At 45.6% G+C, this 22593-nt stretch overlaps 2 protein-coding genes across 2 annotated transcripts; both read left to right on the plus strand.

The window, feature by feature from the left end:
- The first annotated feature begins 11759 nt into the window (after positions 1-11759).
- LOC123367950 (olfactory receptor 52N4-like) lies at positions 11760-12716 on the plus strand. The gene has a single exon (XM_045012338.1). The coding sequence runs from the start codon at positions 11760-11762 to the stop codon at positions 12714-12716; it is 957 nt and encodes a 318-aa protein (XP_044868273.1).
- An 8571-nt stretch (positions 12717-21287) lies between these two features.
- On the plus strand, positions 21288-22226 carry LOC123375378 (putative olfactory receptor 52P1). The gene has a single exon (XM_045026204.1). It carries the CDS (start codon positions 21288-21290, stop codon positions 22224-22226), a length of 939 nt encoding a protein of 312 aa, XP_044882139.1.
- Positions 22227-22593: the final 367 nt, after the last annotated feature.

Genomic DNA, 22593 nt, shown 5'->3' on the forward strand with positions numbered 1-22593 from the left:
GAGGTGATTGAAGCTTTGATCGGGCTCAGAAATACTCAAGGTGCCTCCTGAAGGGAGAGAAGCAGAGTGAGGGGGGAGTTACATACATGATAACAAATAGTATGGCAAATATTTTATAGTTAATAATCTAGAACGGGGGTGAGCAGTGAGGTGGGGACATTTGCAGATGCCACCATATTATTTAGTTCTTATTCAAGTAAAGAGAAGTCCTCAGAGGGAGGTATCTAAGCCAGATGAATGGGTGGTGTGATGGCAGATGAACTTCAATGTAAATATCTGCAGCATGTATGCTTTTTAGAGGGAAAAGCTTGAGGTCCTCGAATATTTTTCAAGATTCTAATTTAATTGTATAAATTCAGTGCAAGACATGGTACACAGCTTTGTGAAACCGTACTCAAAACTAAGAAAAACATTGGGTCCAAGGGGAGTGTGATGGGGAATCATACAGAAAATACGCCAGGAGATCAGTCAGTTTATGTTTCACCCTCCTCTAGACTCCTCTGGGTGGTACGGTGCACCCTTCTCGCACAGGATATTGCAGAGCTGGAGGGATTCAGGGAAGGGAAATGAGGATGATCAAGGAGAGAGGTTGAAAAGACTAGGATTGTTACCTTACAAAGAAGATCTATTAGAGGGATATGAGAAAAGTCTATAAATTACTGACTGGTAGAGAGTTTTCAGGGGGATGACTGGTAGAGAGGAAATAAAGAATGTGTTCTCCCTGACTGACAACACAAGGCTATCCATTTACAATCCTTTCAGCTAAATAAATATTTTGGAAAGCCTATATGCCAATGTATTTCAGGGAACCAGCCAGTCTCTAACTGTCAGGCATTAGAATGACACCCGCGGGATGGTTAAGGCATCCCCCCATGAACCTACTGCTGGGTTTCTTATGCCTCCTACTGCAGCACCTGGGGCTGTCATTCTCAGACAGAGGACACTGGACTAGATTGGCCATAGGTCTGAACCACAATGCAGTTCATATGTTGGAAAGGAGCCAATTTTCCCAATGAACACAGAAATTATCCTGCTGGGCTACGACTTTGTACTCAAGAGAGTGGATATGAAGAGCACAGAGGTCTTTGTATTTAGGGCTACAGGCCAGCACCTCTGTTACTTCCCCTTTTTCTTTTGGTGTGACACATTTTTACAGGCACCCAGCTTTGTCCGAGAGATGATGCTGGTCTCTTTTGTGGAATCGAAATGACTCTGAACAAGATTTGGGAGAACGAAGGGATAATTAGCTAAACATGAGACTCCCAGTATTATCATGTGGCCAAAATAGCTAATGCGATCCGGGGATGATAACTGGGGGAATCTCAAGTAGGAATAGAGATGTTCTTTTACCTCTGTATTTGGCGTTAGTGCATCTGCTGCTGACATCCTGTATCCATTCTTGGAATCTACAATTCAAGAAGAAGGGTTGAGAGACGAGCCACCAGAATAAGTGAAGAATTAAAACCTGCCTTATAGTGTTAATAGGAGACTTGGTCACAGTCTCTAAATACCTACATGGGGAACAAATATTTAATGTGAGCTCTTCAGTCTAGCAGAGAAAGTTCTCACACAATGCAATGGCTGGAAGTTGGACACATTCTGACTGGAAATGAGGAATACATTTTTCAAATGCTGATAGTAATTAAGCATGGGAAGAATTTTTAAACCAAGATTATATATATATATATATTATACAATGCACCAATTTCTCTGCTTGTGAGTTGTTCCCGTGTAGCAGTCCCCGAAGCCTCAGGCAGTGTTTGAGATTCTCACTGGTGAGACAAAGTCATTGATTACTCTCCAGGTAAGGGGCAGGTGTGATGGGAGGTACCTCACCCCCTGCAGAGGAAGAGCTGTGTGGGGTGGCTTGGAGAGTGTGGGAGCCAGGAATGACGGGGGAGCATGAAGCAGACACTAATGTCCAGAGTACTGTTGGAATCAGGGCACCCTGGGATGGGGAAGGAGAGTAGGGACAGGGGGATCAGAGTATAATGGGAGATTGAACCATCAGAGAAGCAAAGATCAATGGTTCTTTTCACTGGTGAAATGCCTGAAGTTATGTAACAACATCAATTGGAAACAAAACAGAGTAAAGATTGTGACGCCCTAGCTGTAGCTCTGTGGCTTGCAAGGGAAGAGAGACCCTGATACCCACCAACATGCATTCAAGGCCAGGAAAGGTCCCAGCACTGGCCTTGAACCAACAATCACAAAGGAAAATTCAATTTCAACAGCTCTGCCTGCCTTGCCATGTACATGCTGCTCCCTGCTCCCACAGCACCCCGCGTTTGATCGCCTGTTCATGTAGTCACTGCTCCCAGTCCCCACACGAACAAGTGCTGTCCACCTGTCCATATACCCCCTGCCTGCCCCCCAATCCCCAACGCTTCCCACCTGTCTGTATACCCCTCCGCCTGCCCCACAACCCCCAACGCCGTCTGCCTTTCCCCCATCCCCAGAACCCACACTACTGCCACACAGTGATACCCCTCACCCAGGACCAAAAGCAGGTGTCAGACCCCACAGTGACAGCTCACAGCATAATCTCCACAGACTAGGTTAAACTCAGAGTCTGTCTGTGCCAGGGAAGAGGGGGAGATCAGCAAAAATTCAGCCTGTGCAGTGAAGGAGAGAGGGACACACCCGGCGGGAAGGACAGAGGACGTGGAGACTAAAAGTAGCCAGTGTAAGTCACTCTTTCTCAAAATGACATGAAGCTTTAACATATTGCAGCCCACTAGAAACCCAGACACCCCTTCCGGAGGCTGCTTCTCCTTGTTGGCAATTGCTGACATTACCACGAGGCTGTAGAGGGGTTGCTCACAGGAGAAGGGATGGTCCGGATGGGGGAGGGTGTGAGAGACATTCTGCTACAGTATGGTAGAAATTACCTAACAGTCTAACACACTCATCCCATCCCAGGAGGCCTCAATGTGCCTCTTTGGTCTATACATAAGGCAGGATTTCCACATATGCATGCCAACACACTGTGCATTCTGGAACCTCCCTGGTGACATTTCCAACACCACCTGGTTATTTTTACTGCCTTTTGGTGATTCTCGTCCTTTCCAGAGATGCAGGGACACAGAGAGAACTGTCCCCTCAGAAAAAAACATATTATCATGATTGTTCTGAACCTATAAGCCTGTGAGTGTCAGATTTCAGCAACTCTCTTGTCAGTTCATCATTGGTCGAAATGAGCTCACCCGGCCTTAGAGGCCATGGGATGACTCCAGTTGAAGTCACTGGAGGCTCATGGCCAGTGTAAATCAGGACATTTATTTAAGTGCCTACAAGTGGATTTAGGGTGAACTCCTGGCCATGTTGAGAGTTTGCTGTTGATCTGAATAAGGATCAAGATTTCACCCTTAATGGTTATCTTTTGGCTACCAGCTGGGAAAATCATGAAAGATGGGGATTCCAAAACACATGGGCAACAATTTTGCTGTCAGGGAGGCCAGTGTCAATTTGGAGTGACCCACTGAAGGCAGAATGTGAGAATAGGATCTGGCCAGTGTGTGACTCATTCTTCTTGTGAACCCTCTGGTACCCAATGAGGAGGCTTTGGTTGAACTTTCTAAAAGGGCAGTGAAGTTCCTGAACTGGAAAACATGAGTGAACCAGAGGAAAAACGACACAGCCCATAAAAGGAAGCTACTGAGACAGATAGAAGGACACAGTAAGAGACAAGGAACTGATCTGAAAAACAAATATTTGTCTAAACTATCTCCAATACGTTTGTATTTCCCATTGTAAATCTCTTGAACTGTTTAGCTTTTTACTACTAAATACTAAACAGTTCAAGTCACCACTTTGGTGAATTCCTGCCTAGATGGTTCTTAACTTGAATCCTGGAACCCTTCCTGAGCCCTCGGCACTAACTTTAATGCAGAAACAGACACCTCACCATAATCCACTCAGCAGAGAGAAGAAATCTTCTTACTATGGCAGGAATGCAGAGCCCTGAGAATCAGTGTATGAATCACACTCAGTGTGCTGGACAGGAACCTTTATGATTCCCCTGTACAGTCCCTGTGAACAATCTGGTTGGCAGGACTCCCAGACAATTCCCTCGGCTCCATGAGCAGTGGGAAGGGCAGAAAATAGACCCTGAAGAACTACAGCTTGAGAGTCTCCCGCGGGACAGAAGAAAATATTCACCAATAACAGGAGCTCAGATTGTCAGGGCAAACTGAGTCTTGCAGACTGTTCAACCTAGCAATTGACAATAGGTTTCTTTTTTGTGTGTAGTGTACTGCCATCTGCGCTATGTGTGGGAATGCTGCCACCATACATGGGACCAAAAACCATTTTCAATTGATCATAGCAGCATACTACTGCATACTGCCCAGGCAGTTGTAATATACAGTGCATTAGCCTCTGTAAAGTCAGTGCCACTCTGTGAAGGCCCAGTGAAGTGGTCCTTAATTGATGCAAACCGAAGGGTGTGGAAAAGGCTTTCTTATCCCAGGATTCTGATATCAAAGCTATTTGGCAGTATCCCTTTGTGAGGTCTAAAGTGACTATACATCCGGGAGTTCAAACTATTCTAATATTCCAGCTACTCTATGAATCGGGTTATCATCAAATGTCAATACAGTGTTGAATTCCAAAAGTCGATGCAGAAACAGGTTGTGTTGTTCTGCGTCAGAACTAGTACCGTAGGATTTCTCCACTCACTCTGATTCCTTCACCAGACCCAGGGCCAAAATGACCTGCAGTTCATCTCAAATGGTATCTCACATTTTATGAATGAACAGCTTTGGAGTTTCCCTAATCTGTTGCCCTGGGACCATTTCAGTGTGGTGGTGTTTTAGGTAGATGTGCCCTGCTGGGATGAGAACATGGTGGTAAAGGAATCAATCAACTGCTACATCTGGATCTTTTCTTTAGGCTACAGTCCCTCCCCCATGCTTGTGTGATGAGTGCCTGTTGCCCTAATTTGGGCTCTGGAGGGTATGAGTGTGATGGGTTTCACCTGCTTTGCTGGTGATTCAGCCTCTCCACGCCCTGTTATCACCCAACACAACAGCAGAGGGCACCACACACTGTCTCTTAAGATCACCAGTCTCTTCAAGATCTTAAGCTTAGTACGCATTTGTCATGGGTTGGACCCGCTGGGATGTCACCGGGTGTGCTGAGATACCACTGAGTCAGCCTATTGTGCCAGCCTGGTCTTGCTGGACCAGACTCACTAGCCACACAGGCAAGGCCCCGCCCAGCCGCACAGAGAGACAGAGATCCGCTCTGAGAAGGCTCAGCTTATGGTCCTTGCTATAGCACCCAGCTGTCCACCTCCCTTGGGATACACACCCAAAATAATATGAAATTCGCCTCTTCCCTTGATATGGAGGAGGGTATTCACAACTTCTCACCCCACAGTTAGAAATCACATAAACTGGTTTATATTATAAACCAGAAATAAGTTTATTAACTATAACAGTTGTATTTTAAGTAAACAAAGCAGGCAAGCTAAGCTCAATATACTTAAGAAACAGGTTACAAAATGTAAATTCTCCCCCTAAATGTTCTTCTAGGGAGATTGCAAAGTTTTGGTGGTTCAGAGTTCCAGTTATATTCCTTTTCAGACTGGTCCCCTTGCCTTCCCCTCAGGTGGCTCATGCAGTCTTTCTTCTTGGGCAAACAGCCATAGAGGGGAGGAGTCAGGGCTTCCTCCCCACCAGTAAATTTACAAAGGTGGGAATCCTTTGTCTCCCAGGGAGGTGGTAGAATCTCCATCCTTAAAGGTTTTTAAGGTCCGGCATTGACTCTGCTGTGGGGGGATCAAACAGCAGGATGTTTGAGCTGCCAAGAAGGCCACCTCCTTCCCAAAAGTTCTGCCCCCTCAGGAGTCTGTTTCCAGGCATACTGGCTCTGTACAGACTAGGGACTGGAGTCCTGAAGGGAACGTCTCACAACAAGGTCCTATGCACAGTGGGCTGAAGTGAAGAGTTAAGTCTATCTTGATTGTAGCAGAGAAACCAGTCACTTTTTGAGCCTCTCACAGAGCGGGGAGGGGAGAACTTGCACTGCATGTAAGATTGCTCAGAGCTCCAGCATGAAACTGGTGAAAAGACCGCTGAGAGTTTTTGGCTTAAGTTTAGAGGCAAGAGTAACCAGAGTGATGTCTTGCTGGGCGTCTGCTATAGATCACCAGACCAGGAGGATGAGGTAGACGAGGCTTTCTTCAGACAACTAACAGAAGTCTCCAGATCACAGGCCCTGGTTCTCATGAGAGGCTTCAATCACCCTGACATCTGCTGGAAGAGCAATACAGCAATGCACAGGCAATCCAGGACATTTTTGGAGAGCCTTTTGGACAATTTCCTGGTGCGAGTGCTGGAGGAACCAACTAAGTGTCTTGCTCCTCTTGACATGCTGCTCACAAACAGGGAGACCATCTACCCCTACAGTCCCCTCCATGTTCCTGTGCCTAACCCTCCTTTTCCCCACCCAGTACCCTTCATCGGCCAAGTTGGAAACCAGATCCGGGTTGGAGGGCCTGATCCTCTCGGGGTGGGGATGGTGGCCAAGAGCAGCCTCCAACCCATGTCCCTGCCCCCCGGAAAGCCCCGTTCAGAGCTGATGGAGTGTCTCCGGTTCTCCACAGATGCCCGCATGGCTCTTACACTGACCCATCTCTGGCTTCCGGCCTGGTCTGGATGCAGGACCTCAGTGACTGAGTAGCTGCAGCTGGGCCATGGTAAGAGCCACCAGGGGTTGGCAGTTTTGGGGAGCCGCAGACCCTGCATCTGCCCTAGGCAGGGGGTGTGTGGGGGTAGGGACATTGGCATGGGGCTTCTCTTCTTCCCCCCTTCCCCACAGATTCCCAGGGTCATGGGCTGCTTTTACCTGGCCCGGGCTCCAGCTTCTGGCCTGGCTGGGGGCGTAACCTCAGAGTGAAGAGGAAGGGCAGGGGTTCAGACCTGTGACAAAAGCAGATTGACCAATCCCGTCCACTCTCAAAGGTGAGAGGGTCATGGTCCCTTCTCCACACCTCCCTGTCCCACCATCTGGAGCTCCAGCAACAGTCTCCAGCCTGTGCGGCGGTGACACCGCAGATAAGATGCCTGCTCTGGTAGTGGTACACGGCCTCAGGCTCTAGGTGGCAGGACCCTTCTCCCCAGCATCTGCCCTCCCATCAGATTCATGTCCCTGCTTCTGAGTCCAGCCTTCAAAGCCTTCCTGCAGAGCATCATCTCCCTCTGCTGGGGCCTCTGCATGTGGCCTCCTCACCTTGCTCTTCTGAGCTGCTCTTTGTTCTCGGCTGCCGTGTTACTTGTGCCATGGCTGGCATCCACTGTCCTGGCTCTGGCCCCACAACTTCCTGCTCTACTTTTGCTCTGGCTCCCATGCTGACCCAACTCCTGGCTCTTGTCTGCTACCACTCCCCACCTCTGCCTTCTTCCTCAGTGCTGCTGCTCTGCCTCCGGTCCAGCTGTGCCTTCTGGGTTATTTTTCTGGACCCTCAGGTCTGGAGTTGCCAGATTTCTCCTGCATTCATAGCCCAATATCACTTAAAAACTAAACTGATAAGAGCCCAATCCACTTCTTTCAACAAAGGGTTTGGGTTTTTTTATTAATACATCGGTGTATACATAAGTAACAAATGAAAACTTTCATTAGATTCCTAGTACAGATTTAATATATATTTAAAAAAAAACCTACAAGGCATAGCAGGAGTTTGTCCACACTAGCTACAACACTATGAGATGATAATCAAAGTAAAAAGCCCCTTACTGGTACTTGTATCCCGGTTGAGGACTGATAAATGTTTCAAACATTACATTAGCCCAAAAGGAGCCCACAATATATGTAGTACAAAAACAACAATAAAATGATTATGATATTTATTTCTAACAGCATTCAGTGTGCGTAGTCAATGTCCATAGTTTGTCTTGAAAAGAAATGATGGTTCTGTGTTTGCCTGGCCTCATATTCAGGACAATCAGGTTCAGCAGTTTTAGGTTGAAGTTGCCAAACACATGGATGCCACTGGGGACAAAGACTTTATTGAACTTGGCTTGTTCGCTCTTTCATTGCTGTCCCTTCCTTTTAGTAACACTGCAGTTGAAAAACTGTTTTCTCAGATGAACTTGACAAAAACATGTGTTTGAAACTTCAACCCCAAACTGCTCAACTTGGTTGTCCTGAGTATGAGGCCAGTGAATTGTAGGTAAAACTCTCCACTGCTGCTCCAAATACCCAAGGTGTTCACAAACCATAGCAAAAATGAGATATTAGCCATTCTAGCTTATGCAGGGCTGAGTGCAGTAGAAGGACTTAGGACTGCAAGCAATTCAGTCACCTAGATGTTTGGTGACAAGTATCAGAGGGGTAGCCGTGTTAGTCTGGTTCTGTAGAAGCAGCAAAGAATCCTGTGGCACCTTATAGACTAACAGACATTTTGCAGCATGAGCTTTCATGGGTGAATACCCACTTCTTCACTTGCATCCGAAGAAGTGGGTATTCACCCACGAAAGCTCATGCTGCAAAACGTCTGTTAGTCTATAAGGTGCCACAGGATTCTTTGCTGCTTCTAGATGTTTGGCGATAATCCCTGTTTCACCTTTTTCGCAAACTTCAACATGAAATTTTGACACCTACTCTTCATGTCTTCGAAAATGGGAACGGCTAGTGTGTATTTTGAGAGTAGTTATCAGTGGTTCACAGTCATGCTGGAAGGTCATAACGAGTGGGGTCCCACAGGGATCAGTTCTGGGTCTGGTTTTGTTCAATATCTTCATCAATGATTTAGATGATGAGCCTATAGAGTACACTTATAAAGTTTGCAAATGATACCACACTGGGAGGGGTTGCAAGAGCTTTGGAAGATAGGATTAAAATTCAAAATGATCTGGACAAACTGGAGAAATGGTCTGGAGTAAATAGGATGAACTTCAATAAGGACAAATGCAAAGTACCCCACTTAGGAAAGAACAATCCGTTGCACACATATAAAATGGGAAATGACTGCCTAGGAAGGAGCACAGCAGAAAGGGATCTGGGGGTCATAGTGGATCAACAGTGTAACGCTGTTGCAAAAAAAAACCCAATCATTCTGGGATCTATTAGTGGGAGTATTGGAAGCAAGACACAAGAAGTAATTCTTCTCCAGTACTCCGTGCTGATTAGGTCTCAGTCAGAGTATTGTGTCCAGTTCTGGGTGCTACAATTCAGGAAAAATGTGGACAAAAGGGAAAAAGTCCAGAGAAGAGCAACAAAAATGGTTAAAACTCTAGAAAACATGACCTATGAGATAAGATTGAAAAAATTGGGTATGTTTAGTCTGGAGAAGAGGAGACTGAGAGGGGACATGATAACAGTTTTCAAGTATATAAAATGTTACAAGGAGGAGGGAGAAAAATTGTTCTTCTTAACCTCTGAGGATAGGACAAGAAGCAATGGGCTTAAATTGCAGCAAGGGAGGTTTAGGCTGGACATTAGGAAAATCTTCCTAACTGTCAGAGTGGTTAGGCACTGGAATAAATTGCCTAGGGAGGTGGTGGAATCTCCATCATTGGGGATTTTTAAGAGCATGTCAGATAAACACCTGCCAGGGATGGTCTAGATAGATAATACTTAGTCTTGCCTTCAATGCAGGGGACTGGAGTAGACGACCTGTCAAGGTCCCTTCCAGTTCTATGATTCTATGCTCACTATAAGGCAGGTTTTCTAATCTTTTGCTAATTCTTGTGACTCTTCTCTGAACCCTCTTCAGTGTAAGCAGCAAAGAATCCTGTGGCACCTTATAGACTAACAGACGTTTTGCAGCATGAGCTTTCGTGGGTGAATACCCACTTCTTCAGATGCAAGTGTATCTCTTCAGTGTATCAACATTCACCTTTAATCATGGACACGAGAACTCGACAGAGGATTCCAGCAGCAGCCGCACCACTGCCAAATACAGAGGTAAAATAACTTCTATACCTCTCCTTGAGATTCCCCTGTTTATCATCCCAGGATCACATTGGCTCTTTTGGACACCTGGTCACACTGGAGCTCATGTTTAGATAATTATCCCTTCACACCCCCAAATTTGGTCACAGTCATTGTGCTTTCCACGATATTCCCCCATCAGGTAAGCATCACCTAAATTCTTTGTCCTTAGATGCAGATCTCTACATAGCTATGTTAGAACACATATTGTTTACTTCAACCCACTTTATTGACCAATCCAGATTGCTCTGAATCAGTGACCTGCCCTCTTCATTATTTACGATCTCCAAATTTTTGTGTTATCTGAAAACTTCATCAGTATTCAGGCATGAGAAGGGTTAGCAGCTGCGTTGCTGACACATGTCTCTGCTTACACTTGTCAGTTAACACCTGTAACTTATGTCTCAGACAAAGCTGGGTGCCTGCAAGAAAGTGTCTCACCAAAAGAAACAAGGGAAGTAACAGAGGTGCAGGCCTGTAGCCCTAAATACAAGACCCTTGTGCCATTTGTGCCCATTCTGTTAAGCATAAAGTCATAGCCCAGCATGATAATGTCTTTTTTCCTTGGCTAAAACCTGGCTCCTTTCGAATATAAGAATTGCATTGTGGATCAGACCTATGGTCCATCTAGTCCAGTGTCCTCTCTCTGATAGTAAAAGCCCCAGGTGCTGCAGAAAAAGGTGTAAGAAACCCAGCACTAGATGGATGCGGGGGATGAACTGACCATCAGGAGGTTGTCACCATAATGCCCAACAGCTAGACATTGGCTTGTGCCTTAAAACACGTAGGTGAAAAGGCATTCCAAAATATTTATTTAGCTTTAACTGTTGTAACTGGATAGTCTCACTCTCCATATAAATGTCCAAACACTTCCTGATTCTTACTTAACACATGGCCTCAGCTACCTCTTGTGGCAAGAAGTTCCTCAGTCTAATTAAGCATTAAGCGAAGAAAGCATTCTTTTGTTATCAGTTTTGAATTGCCATGTTTCAGTTTAATTGAATGTCCTCTTGATCTTGTTTTATGAGAAAGGGAGAATCATAGAATATGAGGGTTGGAAGGGACCTCATGAGGTCATCTAGTCCAACCCCCTGCTCAAAGCAGGACCAATCTTAAATTACACACATTCTCAATCTACTCGAGTCAGTATTTTATAGACTTTTCTCATGTCCCTTCTTATTCATCTCCTTTGTAAGGTGACAATCCCAGTCCTTTCAACCTCTCTCTGTTTGAAAGTTTCCCTGGACTCTTGATCATTCCCATTGCCTGAGCCCCTCTCATTCTGCTATATCCCATGTGAGAAGGGTGCCCAGTGCTACAGGGAGGAGTCCAGAAGGGGGTGCTACATATACCCCCCACCCCATTCCTTCTGGATCCCAATGTTTTGCTTATTTTCCATCAAAGCTTTCACTTTGAGCAAGGCTTCACAGAGCTATGTACAATGATGCACAGATCCATGTCCTAAGTTCATACAGTTAAATTAGAACATTGTTCGGTGTTAGACGAATTCAAGTTTTCCTCTTCAATGGGCATGCATGTTGCAGTTATTGGCATCCAAGTTCACCTGCCATCATGCCACCCATTCACCTGGCTTGGTTAGCTCCCTCTGAGGACTTCTCTAGATTGAGTATGACCTAAATAACGTGGTGCCATCTGTAAATGTTGCCACCTCACTTCTCACTCCCCTTGGTAGATTGTTAATAACAATAAAATATGTACAGTATTATTTATTATAAAGTGTGTAACCTCCCTCATTCTGCTTCTATCCATTCACAGGCACTTTGAGCGTTTATGAGTCTGATTGATGCATTAACCAAGTCATGGCAGTTTTCAACCTCACCCCCTCTGACCCTTCATCATTTATCCTAAAGGGCATTCCTGGCCTGGAAGCTGCCCACATCTGGATTTCAATCCCTTTCTCTACGTCCTACATTATCAGCCTGTTGGGAAATTTCATGGTTCTGTTTGTTGTAGGCAAAGAGCAGACCCTGCGCAAGCCGATGTACCTGCTGCTCTGCATGCTGGCACTCACAGACATCAGCACATCTACCTCTGTTGTGCTGAAGGCACTGTGTATATTTTGGTTCAAATTGGAAGTTATTAGTGTGGGTGGCTGCCTCACCCAGATGTTCTTCTTTCACACGGGCACTACGATGCACTCAGCCGTCCTCGTCACAATGGCCTTTGATCGCTATGTTGCCATATGTAACCCTCTGAGATACGCCACCATCCTCACCAATGCACGAATAGCTAAGCTAGGGCTCGTGGGTTTGATAAGAGCCGTTCTCTTTTCTCTGCCCCTGCCCCTGCTCCTCACCAGGCTGCCATTCTGTGCCAACCGCATTATCCCCCACACGTACTGCGACCACATGGCTGTGGCAAAGATGTCGTGTGGGGACATCACAGTCAACAGGATGTACGGCTTGGTGATACCATTTGTAGTCAACGGGTCAGACCTGACACTCATTGCCCTCTCCTATGGTCTGATCATCAGGGCTGTCCTCAGAATCTCATCCAAGAAAGCCCACCAGAAAGCTCTCAACACCTGCACCGCCCACATCTGTGTGATGCTGATTTCTTATCCCCCCTTCTTTTTCTCCACTGTGACACACCGGTTCAGTCAGGGCATTGCTCCCCACATTCACATCATCCTGGCGAACCTCTATTTCCTCCTCCCGACCATGCTCAACCCTATCATTTATGGGGCCAAAACCAAAGAGCTTCGTGAGAAAGTTGGCAAATACACTTACAGAATGTGGTCGCTTGGGGGCCACTGACTTTAAACCTGTGTGAAGAGACGGGGAAAGGATACTTCCTCATCAGTCAAGGGCGCTCTTTCCCTGTTTGTCTGTTTGTCATCATTGTGGAAGTTCATAGTCTGAGAAGCACCTCACACCTAACATCTTATCACTGCATCACCAAGCACTGCTCTCTCCATTGCTGCATCCCCTCTCTCTGACCATCACTTGATGTCTTTCAGCGTCACCCCTCCTCCACACACCCTATCACTTGGCCTTTCAGTGACTTCCAGACCACTAGACGATACTGCATCTTTCTGAAGCAAGGTGGCTTTCCATTAGATTCTATTTGAACAGACTTCTTAATCAGTTTGACAAACTTAAGCTCTGCTTTCTGATAGACAAAGACAAAGAAACCAACTATAATACTGAACTTCTTTATCATATATACAATGATTCAGTGAGCAAAATTTGCCTTATTTTCCTATGTCCAATTCTTCAGGAAGCCTGGAGGATAAACCAAATGTTTCCATTGGAAAGTTCTAATACAGGAAAGGTGCTGCAGGAACTGAGGACATTCTACTAGAGCTTATTGGTGAGAGTTGTGAAACTGTTTTTGAGAACTGCACTGTATTACTTTGGATTTCAGGGGTGTGTATCCCAGAATATGATCAAGCCAATTGCAACCATAAGATGTGCCCTCAGACACTATGAATTAATAAATAGAACTTTAGATACTTTAGGGTTAATTTTAAAGCAGGTTTTAGATGCAAAGTCAAAATCTAGCTGTCAGTTTCTGCTAATCAGAATGGGAGGAGTGGACATATGAGACAAATAAATAAGTGAGGAATGAAGTTTATTGAAAGTTAGGAAAAGTGATGATCGAATAGGGGTCACTATGTTTTGTAGAAGTTATAAAAAAATAGCTAATACAGTGTACTTTGGAGCAGTTCTCTGAAGCCATCTTGAAAGACCTTTCTCCTGACACCCTTTCTCCTCAGCTCATAAATTGTTCGCCCTCTATAGCACTGATAGAGAGATATGCACAGCTGTTTGCCCCCCCCCCCCCCGTTATTAATACCTACTCTGGGTTAATTAATAAGTAAAAAGTGATTTTATTAAATACAGAAAGTAGGATTTAAGTGGTTCCGAGTAATAACAGAAAGAACAAAGTGAATTACCAAACAAAATAAAATAAAACACACAAGTCTATGTCTAATCAAACTGAATGAAGATGAAACCTCACCAGTTCCAGTAAGCTTCCTTTTACAGACTAGTCTCCTTCTAGCCTGGGTCCAGCAAACATTCACATCCCCTGTAGTTACTGTCCTTTGTTCCAGATTCTTTCAGGTATCTTTGTGGTGGAGAGGCTATCTCTTTAGACAGATGAAGACAAAATGATGGGGTTTTGGAGTCACATGGGCAAGTCACATGTCCATGAATGACTCAGAATTTACAGGATAGCAGCCACGGTTCACATGCTTCCTTGAGCGTCCTCAGGTAGTCCTCTTATCTGGATTGGAGCATTCCAAGATCCATTGTTCCTTAAGTGCTTCTTCATTGGGCACTTAACTTAGCAAATTCCTTTCTAAAGAAGCTGACCAAATGCCTTACAAAGCTTAGAAATCAAGGAAGTATACAGGCATATTCATAACTTCAAGTACAAAAATGATACATGCGTACAAATAGGATAAATAGATTCAGTAGATCATAACCTTTACCAAGATATGTTACACAGCATATGTAACATACAACATATTCCAGGCATATGTAGCATAAAGCCTTGTGGGGGGCACCGTCACACCATCATTCTCTGTTTTTTTGTGTGAAACAGCTGCCAACCCTCAGTCGGGATACAAATACCAGTACTGCAGTTTTGATTTTTAATGTGATTGTCATCGCAAAGCTTTGTTGCTAATGTGGACCAACTCCTGCTGGGTCTTGTAGCTTTTAAAAAAAAATCAAATCCATACTAGAGATCTAATGAAATCTTCCATTTCTTCCTTGATGTATCGACCAATGTGTTAATTAAAAAAACAAAACAAAAACAACTCTGTTGTTTTAAGAAATAGATTGAGCTACTTTTGTGTTAGTTTTTAAGTGACTTTGGACTCCTAATTCAGTATAAATGTGGGAACCTTTCAAGCTGGACTGGAACCAGAGAAGCAGCTCCGAGCTAAAAGGCAGACCTGAGCCGGAGGCAGAGCAGCAGTGCTCAGGCAGAGCTGGGAAGCTGGTACAGACCAGAGCCGGGAGCTGGGTCGGCACAGACCAGCTGTGCCAACAGGTCCCAGCACTGAGCTACAGCGTGGAACTGTGGGGCCAGAGCCAGGATAGTGGATGCCAGCCATGCCACACGTAACACAGCAGCGGAGCACAATGAGCAGATGGGGAGAGCAAGGTGGGGCCATCTGCAAACAGCCCAGCACAGGGAGACATCACTAGAGAAGAGGGCCTTGAAGGCTGGACTCAGAAGGAGGGATGTGAATCTGCTGGGAGGACATATGCTGGGGAGAAAGGTCTGGTCACCTAGAGCCTGAGGGAATGAAACCACCACCAGACCAGGTTCCTTACCTGCAGTATCACCACGGAGCAGCCAGAGCCTGGGCAGGAGGCCGGGGACATGTGAGGAACAAATTGGGAAGATTTCTTACATCCCAGAGTCGGCTGTTTGTGGTGTTTCCCATGCCCACAGATCAGGGTTCCTTGTTTCCTGGAAGATTTCACATCTTTTCATTTTTTTTACAGCTGCTGTTTAATAAATTATATTTGGTTTGAACTTAATGTAGTGATCAGTGGGTTAGGGAAGTGTCCGGTGTGGTGTGAAGACAGTACCCTGGAGTGGGGACACCCTAGCCCCTGTCCTAAGTGACCATGATGAGACTGGGGATTCAGCTTCCCAGGAACCCTGGGCCCAGCTGTGTCACCATTACGCCGACTCTGCCACACAGCAGAATGGAAGGGGAGTCCTTGAGGTCAGACAGGCCTCTGGGTAAAGAGAGTGGGAGTGGGGATTCTGCTGTTGGGAGATAACAGGGCCTGGAGAGGCTGAATCACCAGCAAAGCAGTGTGAACAAGGGACAGCCCAGCTGGGTGGTTAGAGGGTGCAGCAGTTCCCACAGCTCCCAGAGTGAACCCCATGGGTGAAACCCATCACACTCATACCGTCCGGAGCCCAAATTAGGCCCCCAGGCACTCATCACACAAGCACGCAGGAGAGACTGTAGCCTGAAGAAAAGACCCAGATGTAGCAGTTGTTTGATTCCTTTACCACTGTGTTCTCACCCCAGCAGGACACAGCTACCTAAAATACCACAATAGTGAAATGGCCCCAGGGCAACAGATTAAGGAAACTCCATAGCTATTCACACATAAAATGTGGGATACCATGTGAGATGAACTCTAGGTGATTTTGGCCCTGGCTCTGGTGAAGGAATTATAGAGTGGGTGCAGAAACCCCATGGTACTAGTTTTGACACACGATAGCAGAATCCGTTTCTGCATTGATTTCTGAAAAATCAACACAGTATTGAAATGTGATGTTTACCCGATGCAGAGAGTAGCTGGCCTATTAGAACAGTTTGAGCTGCCAGATAAGTATCTACTTTAGACCTCACAAAGGGATATTGGCAAATACTTTTGATGCAAGAATCCTGGGAGAAGAATACATTGTCCATCCACTTCAGCTTGCATCAATTCAGGATCATGTGATTTTTTCCTCCACAGGATGGAAGTGACTTTTCAGAGGCAATGGATTGGCTACTACAATTGCATGAGTGCTATGCAGCAATATGCTGCTACGATCAATTGAAAATGGTTTTTGGTCCAGTATCTTGTGGCAGCATTCCCACGTGTAGTGCAGATGGCAGTACATTGAACACAGAAAAGAAAGCCATCGTCAGCTGCTAAGTTGAACAGTCTGCAATACTCAGTTTGCCCTGACAATCTGAGCTCTTGTTATTGGTAAATATTTTCTTCGGTCCCAGGGGAGACTTTGAAACTGAAGTTCTCCAGGGTCTATTTTCTGCTCTTCCCACTGCTGGGAAGAGGCAGCCAACTTGAGAGTCTGCAGGGACTGTACAGGGGAATCATAAAAATCACTGCCCAGCATGGCGAGTGTCAGACATGTGAGATCCATACGCTGATTCTCAGGGCTCTGCCTTCCCACCGCCATAAGGAGATTTCCTCTCTGAGCTGAGCGGGATTTCGGTGAGTTGCCCGTTTCTGCATTAAAGTTAGTGCTGAGGACTCAGGGAGGGTTCCAGGGTTCAAGTCAAGAACCATCTGGGCAGGAATTCAGGAACACGGTGACTTGAACTGTTTAGTGTTGTCAGAAACACCAAGGGATTTACCTGGTAAAATTGGAACTACAAAGGTATTGGAAATAGTTTAGACACATATTTGTTTTTAAGATCAGTTTCTTGTCTCTTACTGTGTCCTTCTGTCTGCCTCATTGGGTTCATTTTTGGGGGCGGTGTGGTTTTTCCTCTGGTTCGCTCAAGGTTTCCAAATTTCACTGCCTCGTTAAGAAGTGCAGCCAAAGCCTCTGCAGTGGGTATCTGTGTTACCACAGGGTTTACAACAAGAATGGGTCACACACTGGCCAGATTCCGCTCTCACATTCTGCCCACAGTGGGTCACTCCAGACTGTACTGGCTTCCCTGAGAGGAAAATCAGAGCCTCTGTGTTTTCAAATCCCCATCTTTCATGCCTGGTCTCAGAACGCCACATAAACTGAGGGTTTCCTTCAGACTCTTTCAGCAGCCTAACAAAATAGTGCTCTCTGCAGCAAGACTGGAAGCCATGATTTTCACAGCCGGTAGCCAAAAATTAAACACTAAGGGTGAAATCTTGGTCTTACTGAGATCAATGGCAAACTCCCAACATAGCCAGGATTTCACCCTAAATCTACATGTAGAGACTTAAATAAATGGCCTAATTTACACCGACCATGAGCCTCCAGTGACTTCAACTGGAGTCATCCTGTGGCCTCTAAGGCCGGGTGAGCTCGTTTGGACCAAAGAAGAACTGACAGGAGAGTTGCTGACATCTCACACTCACAGGCTTAGAGGTTCAGAACAATGAGGATAACAATTTTTTTTGTGTGGGGAGAGGGGTCTGCTCTCTCTGTGCCCCTACATCTCTGGGTCTGGAGAGGATGAGAAGCACCAAAAGGCAGTAAAAATAAAAGCATGTTTCTGGCTTAGAGGAAACCAGGTGGTGGTGTAAATTTCACCAGGGGAGGTCCCAGAAAGTACAGTGGGTGTGTGGAGGGGAGTTGTGTGGGGGCGGGGACATGCAGTTTCCAAATCACAGTGGCTCAGAGGCCTGAAACCAGTCAAAATAGGGAATGGACGTTCTGCCTAATGCATAGACCAAAAAGTCATAATGAGGCCTTCTGGGGCAGGGGTGTGTGTTAGACTGTAGTGGAATGTGGACCACACTGTAGCAGATTGTCTCTGACACCATCCCCCAACTGGAACATCCGTCCTCTCATGAGCAACCACACTACTCATGATGACGCCTTTTAGTTTCCTTCCCTGCACAGGCTGAGCTGCTGCTGGCCTTGCCTTCAAGCCTGAAGAGACAGTTCAGGCTGATCTCCCGCTTTTCCCGGGTGCAGGCAGACACTGAGTTTAACCTAGTCTGAGGATCTATTTCTATGAGCTGTTGCTGCGGGATCTGGCATCTGGTTCTAGTCCTGGGTGAGGGGGATCACTGTGTGGCAGTAGTGTGGGTTCTGGGGATGGGGGACATACACAGAAAGGAGCGAGAACATTAGGCATTGTGGGGCAGGCGGGGGTTAAATGGACAGGCAGACAGCAGTGGTGCATTGTGGGGGAGGAGAGTGGGGTATACACGGACGGGCGGACAGGCAAGCAAATGCTGGGTGTTGTGGGGGTGGGGAGCAGCATGTTCATGAAGAGGCTGGCAGCACTGTTGAAATTGAATTTTTCTTTGTGATTGTTAGTTCAAGGCCAGCGCTGGAACCTTTCCTGGCCTTGAATGCAAAATGCCTCCAGCTGATTCCTGGGGACATGTTCATAGATTCCAAAACCTGAAGGGACCATTGTGATCTTCCAGTCTGACCTGCATAGCACAGGCCAGAGAACTGCCCTGAATTAATTCACGTTTCAGTTAGAGCAGATCTTTTAGAGCAGTGGTTCTCAACAAGGGCACACGTATCCCTAGAGGTGCAGAGAGTCCTTCCAAGCAGTTGGTCAACTCCTCTAGATATTTGCCTAATTTTGCAACAGGCTACATGAAAAGCACTAGCGAAGTCAGTACTAACTAATATTTCATACAGACTTGGTTATACTGCTCTATAGGCTATACACTGAAATGTAAGTAAAACATTTTTAAAATTAATTTATTTACTTTATAATTACATGGTAAAAATTGGAAAGTAAGCAATTTTTCAGTAATAGCCTACAGTGTCACTTGGGTATTCTTATATCTGATTTTGTAAGCAAGTAGTTTTTAGGTGAGGTGAAACTTGGAGTATGCAAAACAAATCAGATTCCTGAAAGGGATACAGTAGTCTGGAAATGCTGAGACCCACTGTTGGAGAGAAACATCCAATCTTGGTTTTAAAATATTTCCCATGGTTAATTACTCTTACCATTTAAGTGTATGCCTTATTTCCAGTCAGAATGTGTCTAACTTCAACTTCCAGCCATTGGATTGTGTTAGACCTTCCTTTGCTAGACTGAAGAGCTCACATTAAATATTTGTTCCCCATCTAGGTACTTATAGTCTGTGAGCAAGTCTCCCCTTAACCTCTTTGTTAGGCTCAATAGACTGAGCTTTTTGAGTTGATCACTATAAGGCAGGTTTTTCTTAATTCTTTAATCATTCTTGTCGCTCATCTCCAAACCCTCCTTCTTGAATTGTGGACGCTGAGACTGGACACAGGATTCCAGCAGCAGGCACACCAGTGCCAAATACAAAGGTAAAATAATCACTCCGCTCCTACTTGAGATTCTCTTGTTTATCATCCCAGGATCTCATTAGCTATTTTGGTCACATAGTAACACTCAGAATGTCATGGTTAGCTAATTAGCCCTTCACACCACCACATCTTGTTCAGAGTCATTGTGCATCCCACGATACAGACCCCCATCGATATTTCTCAGACAAGGTTGGGTGCCTGCAAGAAAGTGTCTCACTAAAAGAACCAGTGGAATAATAGAGGTGCAGAGCAGTAGCCCTAAATACCAACCCCCTTGTGCCCTTCATGCCCATTATCTTGAGCACAGTCATAACCCAGCGTGATAATGCCTGTTTCCATGGGGGAAACTTGGCTCCTTTCCAACATAGGAAGTGCACTGTGGATCAGATCAATGGTCCATCTAATCCAGTGTCCTTTCTCTGACAGTGACACCCCAAGGGCTGTGGAGGAAGGTGTGAGAAATCCAGCTGTGGGTAGATGGGGGGATGACCTGACTATCATGAGGGTGTCACCCTAATGCCTGACAGCTAGAGATTGGCTTGTGCCCCGAAACACATGGGCGTATCGGCTTTCCGAAATATTTATTTAGCTGTAATTATTGTAACTGGATAATCTCACTATACATGTAAATGTCCAAACCCTTCCTGATCCTTGATTAGCTCATGGCCTCATCTATGTCTTGTGGCAATGAGTTCCTCAATCTAATTAGGCACTGAGTGAAGAAAGCATTCTTTTTTCATCGGTTTTGAATTTTCCACATTTCAGTTTAACTGAATGTCCTCTTGATTTTGTGTTATGAGACAGAGAGAACATATTCTTGATCTGCTCTCTACCAGTCAGTAATTTATAGACTTTTCTCATATCCCCTCTTATTCATCTCCTTTGTAAAGTAACAATCCCAATCTTTTCAACCTCTCTTCATATGAGAGTTTTCCTGGACCCTTAATCATTCTTGTTTCCCTTCTCTGAACACCTCTAGTTCTGCAATATCTTGTGTGAGAAGGGTGCCGAGTACTACAGAGAGAAGTCCAGAGGAGGGTGAAACATTGCCTGACTGATCTCATGACATTGTATGTTCTGTATGGTTTCCCATTCCACTCCTCATGGATCCAAATTTCTGTCCATGATTGCACTGTGAGTAGGAGCTCACAAAGCTGTGTTCCATGTCCTGTCCTGAATTCATTCAGTTCAATTAGAACCTCCTAAGGTGTTTACAAAGTTTTTCCATCCAATGGCATACATGTTGCAGTTATTGACATCCAGATTCATCTGTCATTAGCAGCATGAGCTTTCGTGGTGAATACCCACGGACTTGCATCCGAAGAAGTGGGTATTCACCCACGAAAGCTCATGCTGCAAAACGTCTGTTAGTCTATAAGGTGCCACAGGATTCTTTGCTGTCATTATGCTACCATTCACCTGGCTTAGTTAGCTCCCTCTGAAGACTTCTCTGGACTTGACTATCACCTAAATAATCTGGTGCCATCTGTAAATGTTGACACCTCATTGCTCACCCTCTCCTCCTTTTCTAAATTGGTAATAACTATAAAATATTTACCGTACTATTTGTTATAAAGTGTGTAACCTCCTCGCTGTGCTTCTCTCCCTTGACAGGCACCTTGAGCATTCCTGAGCCTGATTGACACATCGACCATCTCATGGCAGCTTTCAACCTCACCCCCTTTGACCCTTCAACATTCATCCTCATGGGCATCCCTGGATTGGAAGCTGCCCATGTCTGGATTTCCATCCCTTTCTCTATGTTCTACATTATTGGCCTGTTGGGAAATTTCATGGTTCTGTTTGTTGTAGGCAAAGAGCAGACCCTGCACAAGCCGATGTACCTGCTGCTCTGCATGCTGGCACTCACTGACATCAGCATGTCTACCTCTGTCATACCGAAGGCACTGTGTATATTTTGGTTCAATTTGAAAGGAATTACTGTGGGTGGCTGCTTCACCCAGATGTTCTTCCTTCATACGGTTATTGTAGTACAGTCAGCCGTCCTCGTGACAATGTCCTTCGATCGCTATGTTGCCATATGTAACCCTCTGAGATACGCTACCATCCTCACTAACACAAGAATAGCTAAGCTAGGGCTCTTGAGTTTGATAAGAGCTGTTCTCCTCATTCTGCCTATGCCCCTGCTCCTGAGTAGGCTTCCGTTCTGTGCCAACCACATTATCCCTCACATGTATTGTGAGCACATAGCTGTGGCAAAGATGTCATGTGGGGACACCACAGTCACAAGGATGTATGGCTTGGTGACAGCATTTGTTGTCATTGTCTTAGACCTGATGTTCATTGCCCTGTCCTATGGTCTGATCATCAGGGACCTCCTCAAAATTTCCTCCAAGGAAGTCCACCAGAAAGCCCTCAACACCTGCACATCTCACATCTGTGTGATGCTGATGTCTTATACTCCCTGCCTCTTCTCCTACCTGACTCAGAGGTTTGGGCAGGGCATCGCTCCCGACGTTCAGATCATCTTGGCCAGCCTCTACTTCCTTGTCCCCCCAATGCTCAACCCTATCATTTATGGGGTAAAAACCAAAGAGCTTTGTGACAAAGTGGGCAAATACACCTGCAGAAGGTGATTGTCCATGGGCCACTGACGTTAAACCCTGTGTGACAAGAGGGGGAAAGGACATCTCCTCATTAATCAAGAGTGCTCTGTCCTAGTTAGACTGAGCTCAGTATTTCGGACATTCACAGTCTGAGAAGTTCCTCATATCTAATGTCTTATCACATCATGACCAAGCACAGGTCTCTCAGTTGCTGAGTTCCCTCTCTCTGACCACCCCCTGACCTCTTTTAGTGTCACCCATCAAACCCCAACCCACACACCTTGTCTCTCAGCCTTTCCTTGACTTCCAGATTACCAGAAGATACTACTGTTTTCTGACAGAAGGTGGGTTTCCATTAGTCCCTGTCTGAAGAGGGTTCTTGATCAGTTTGACAAAA

The sequence above is a fragment of the Mauremys mutica genome, chromosome 1 (assembly GCF_020497125.1).
Source record: "Mauremys mutica isolate MM-2020 ecotype Southern chromosome 1, ASM2049712v1, whole genome shotgun sequence".
In the NCBI taxonomy this organism is placed as follows: Eukaryota; Metazoa; Chordata; order Testudines; family Geoemydidae; genus Mauremys; species Mauremys mutica.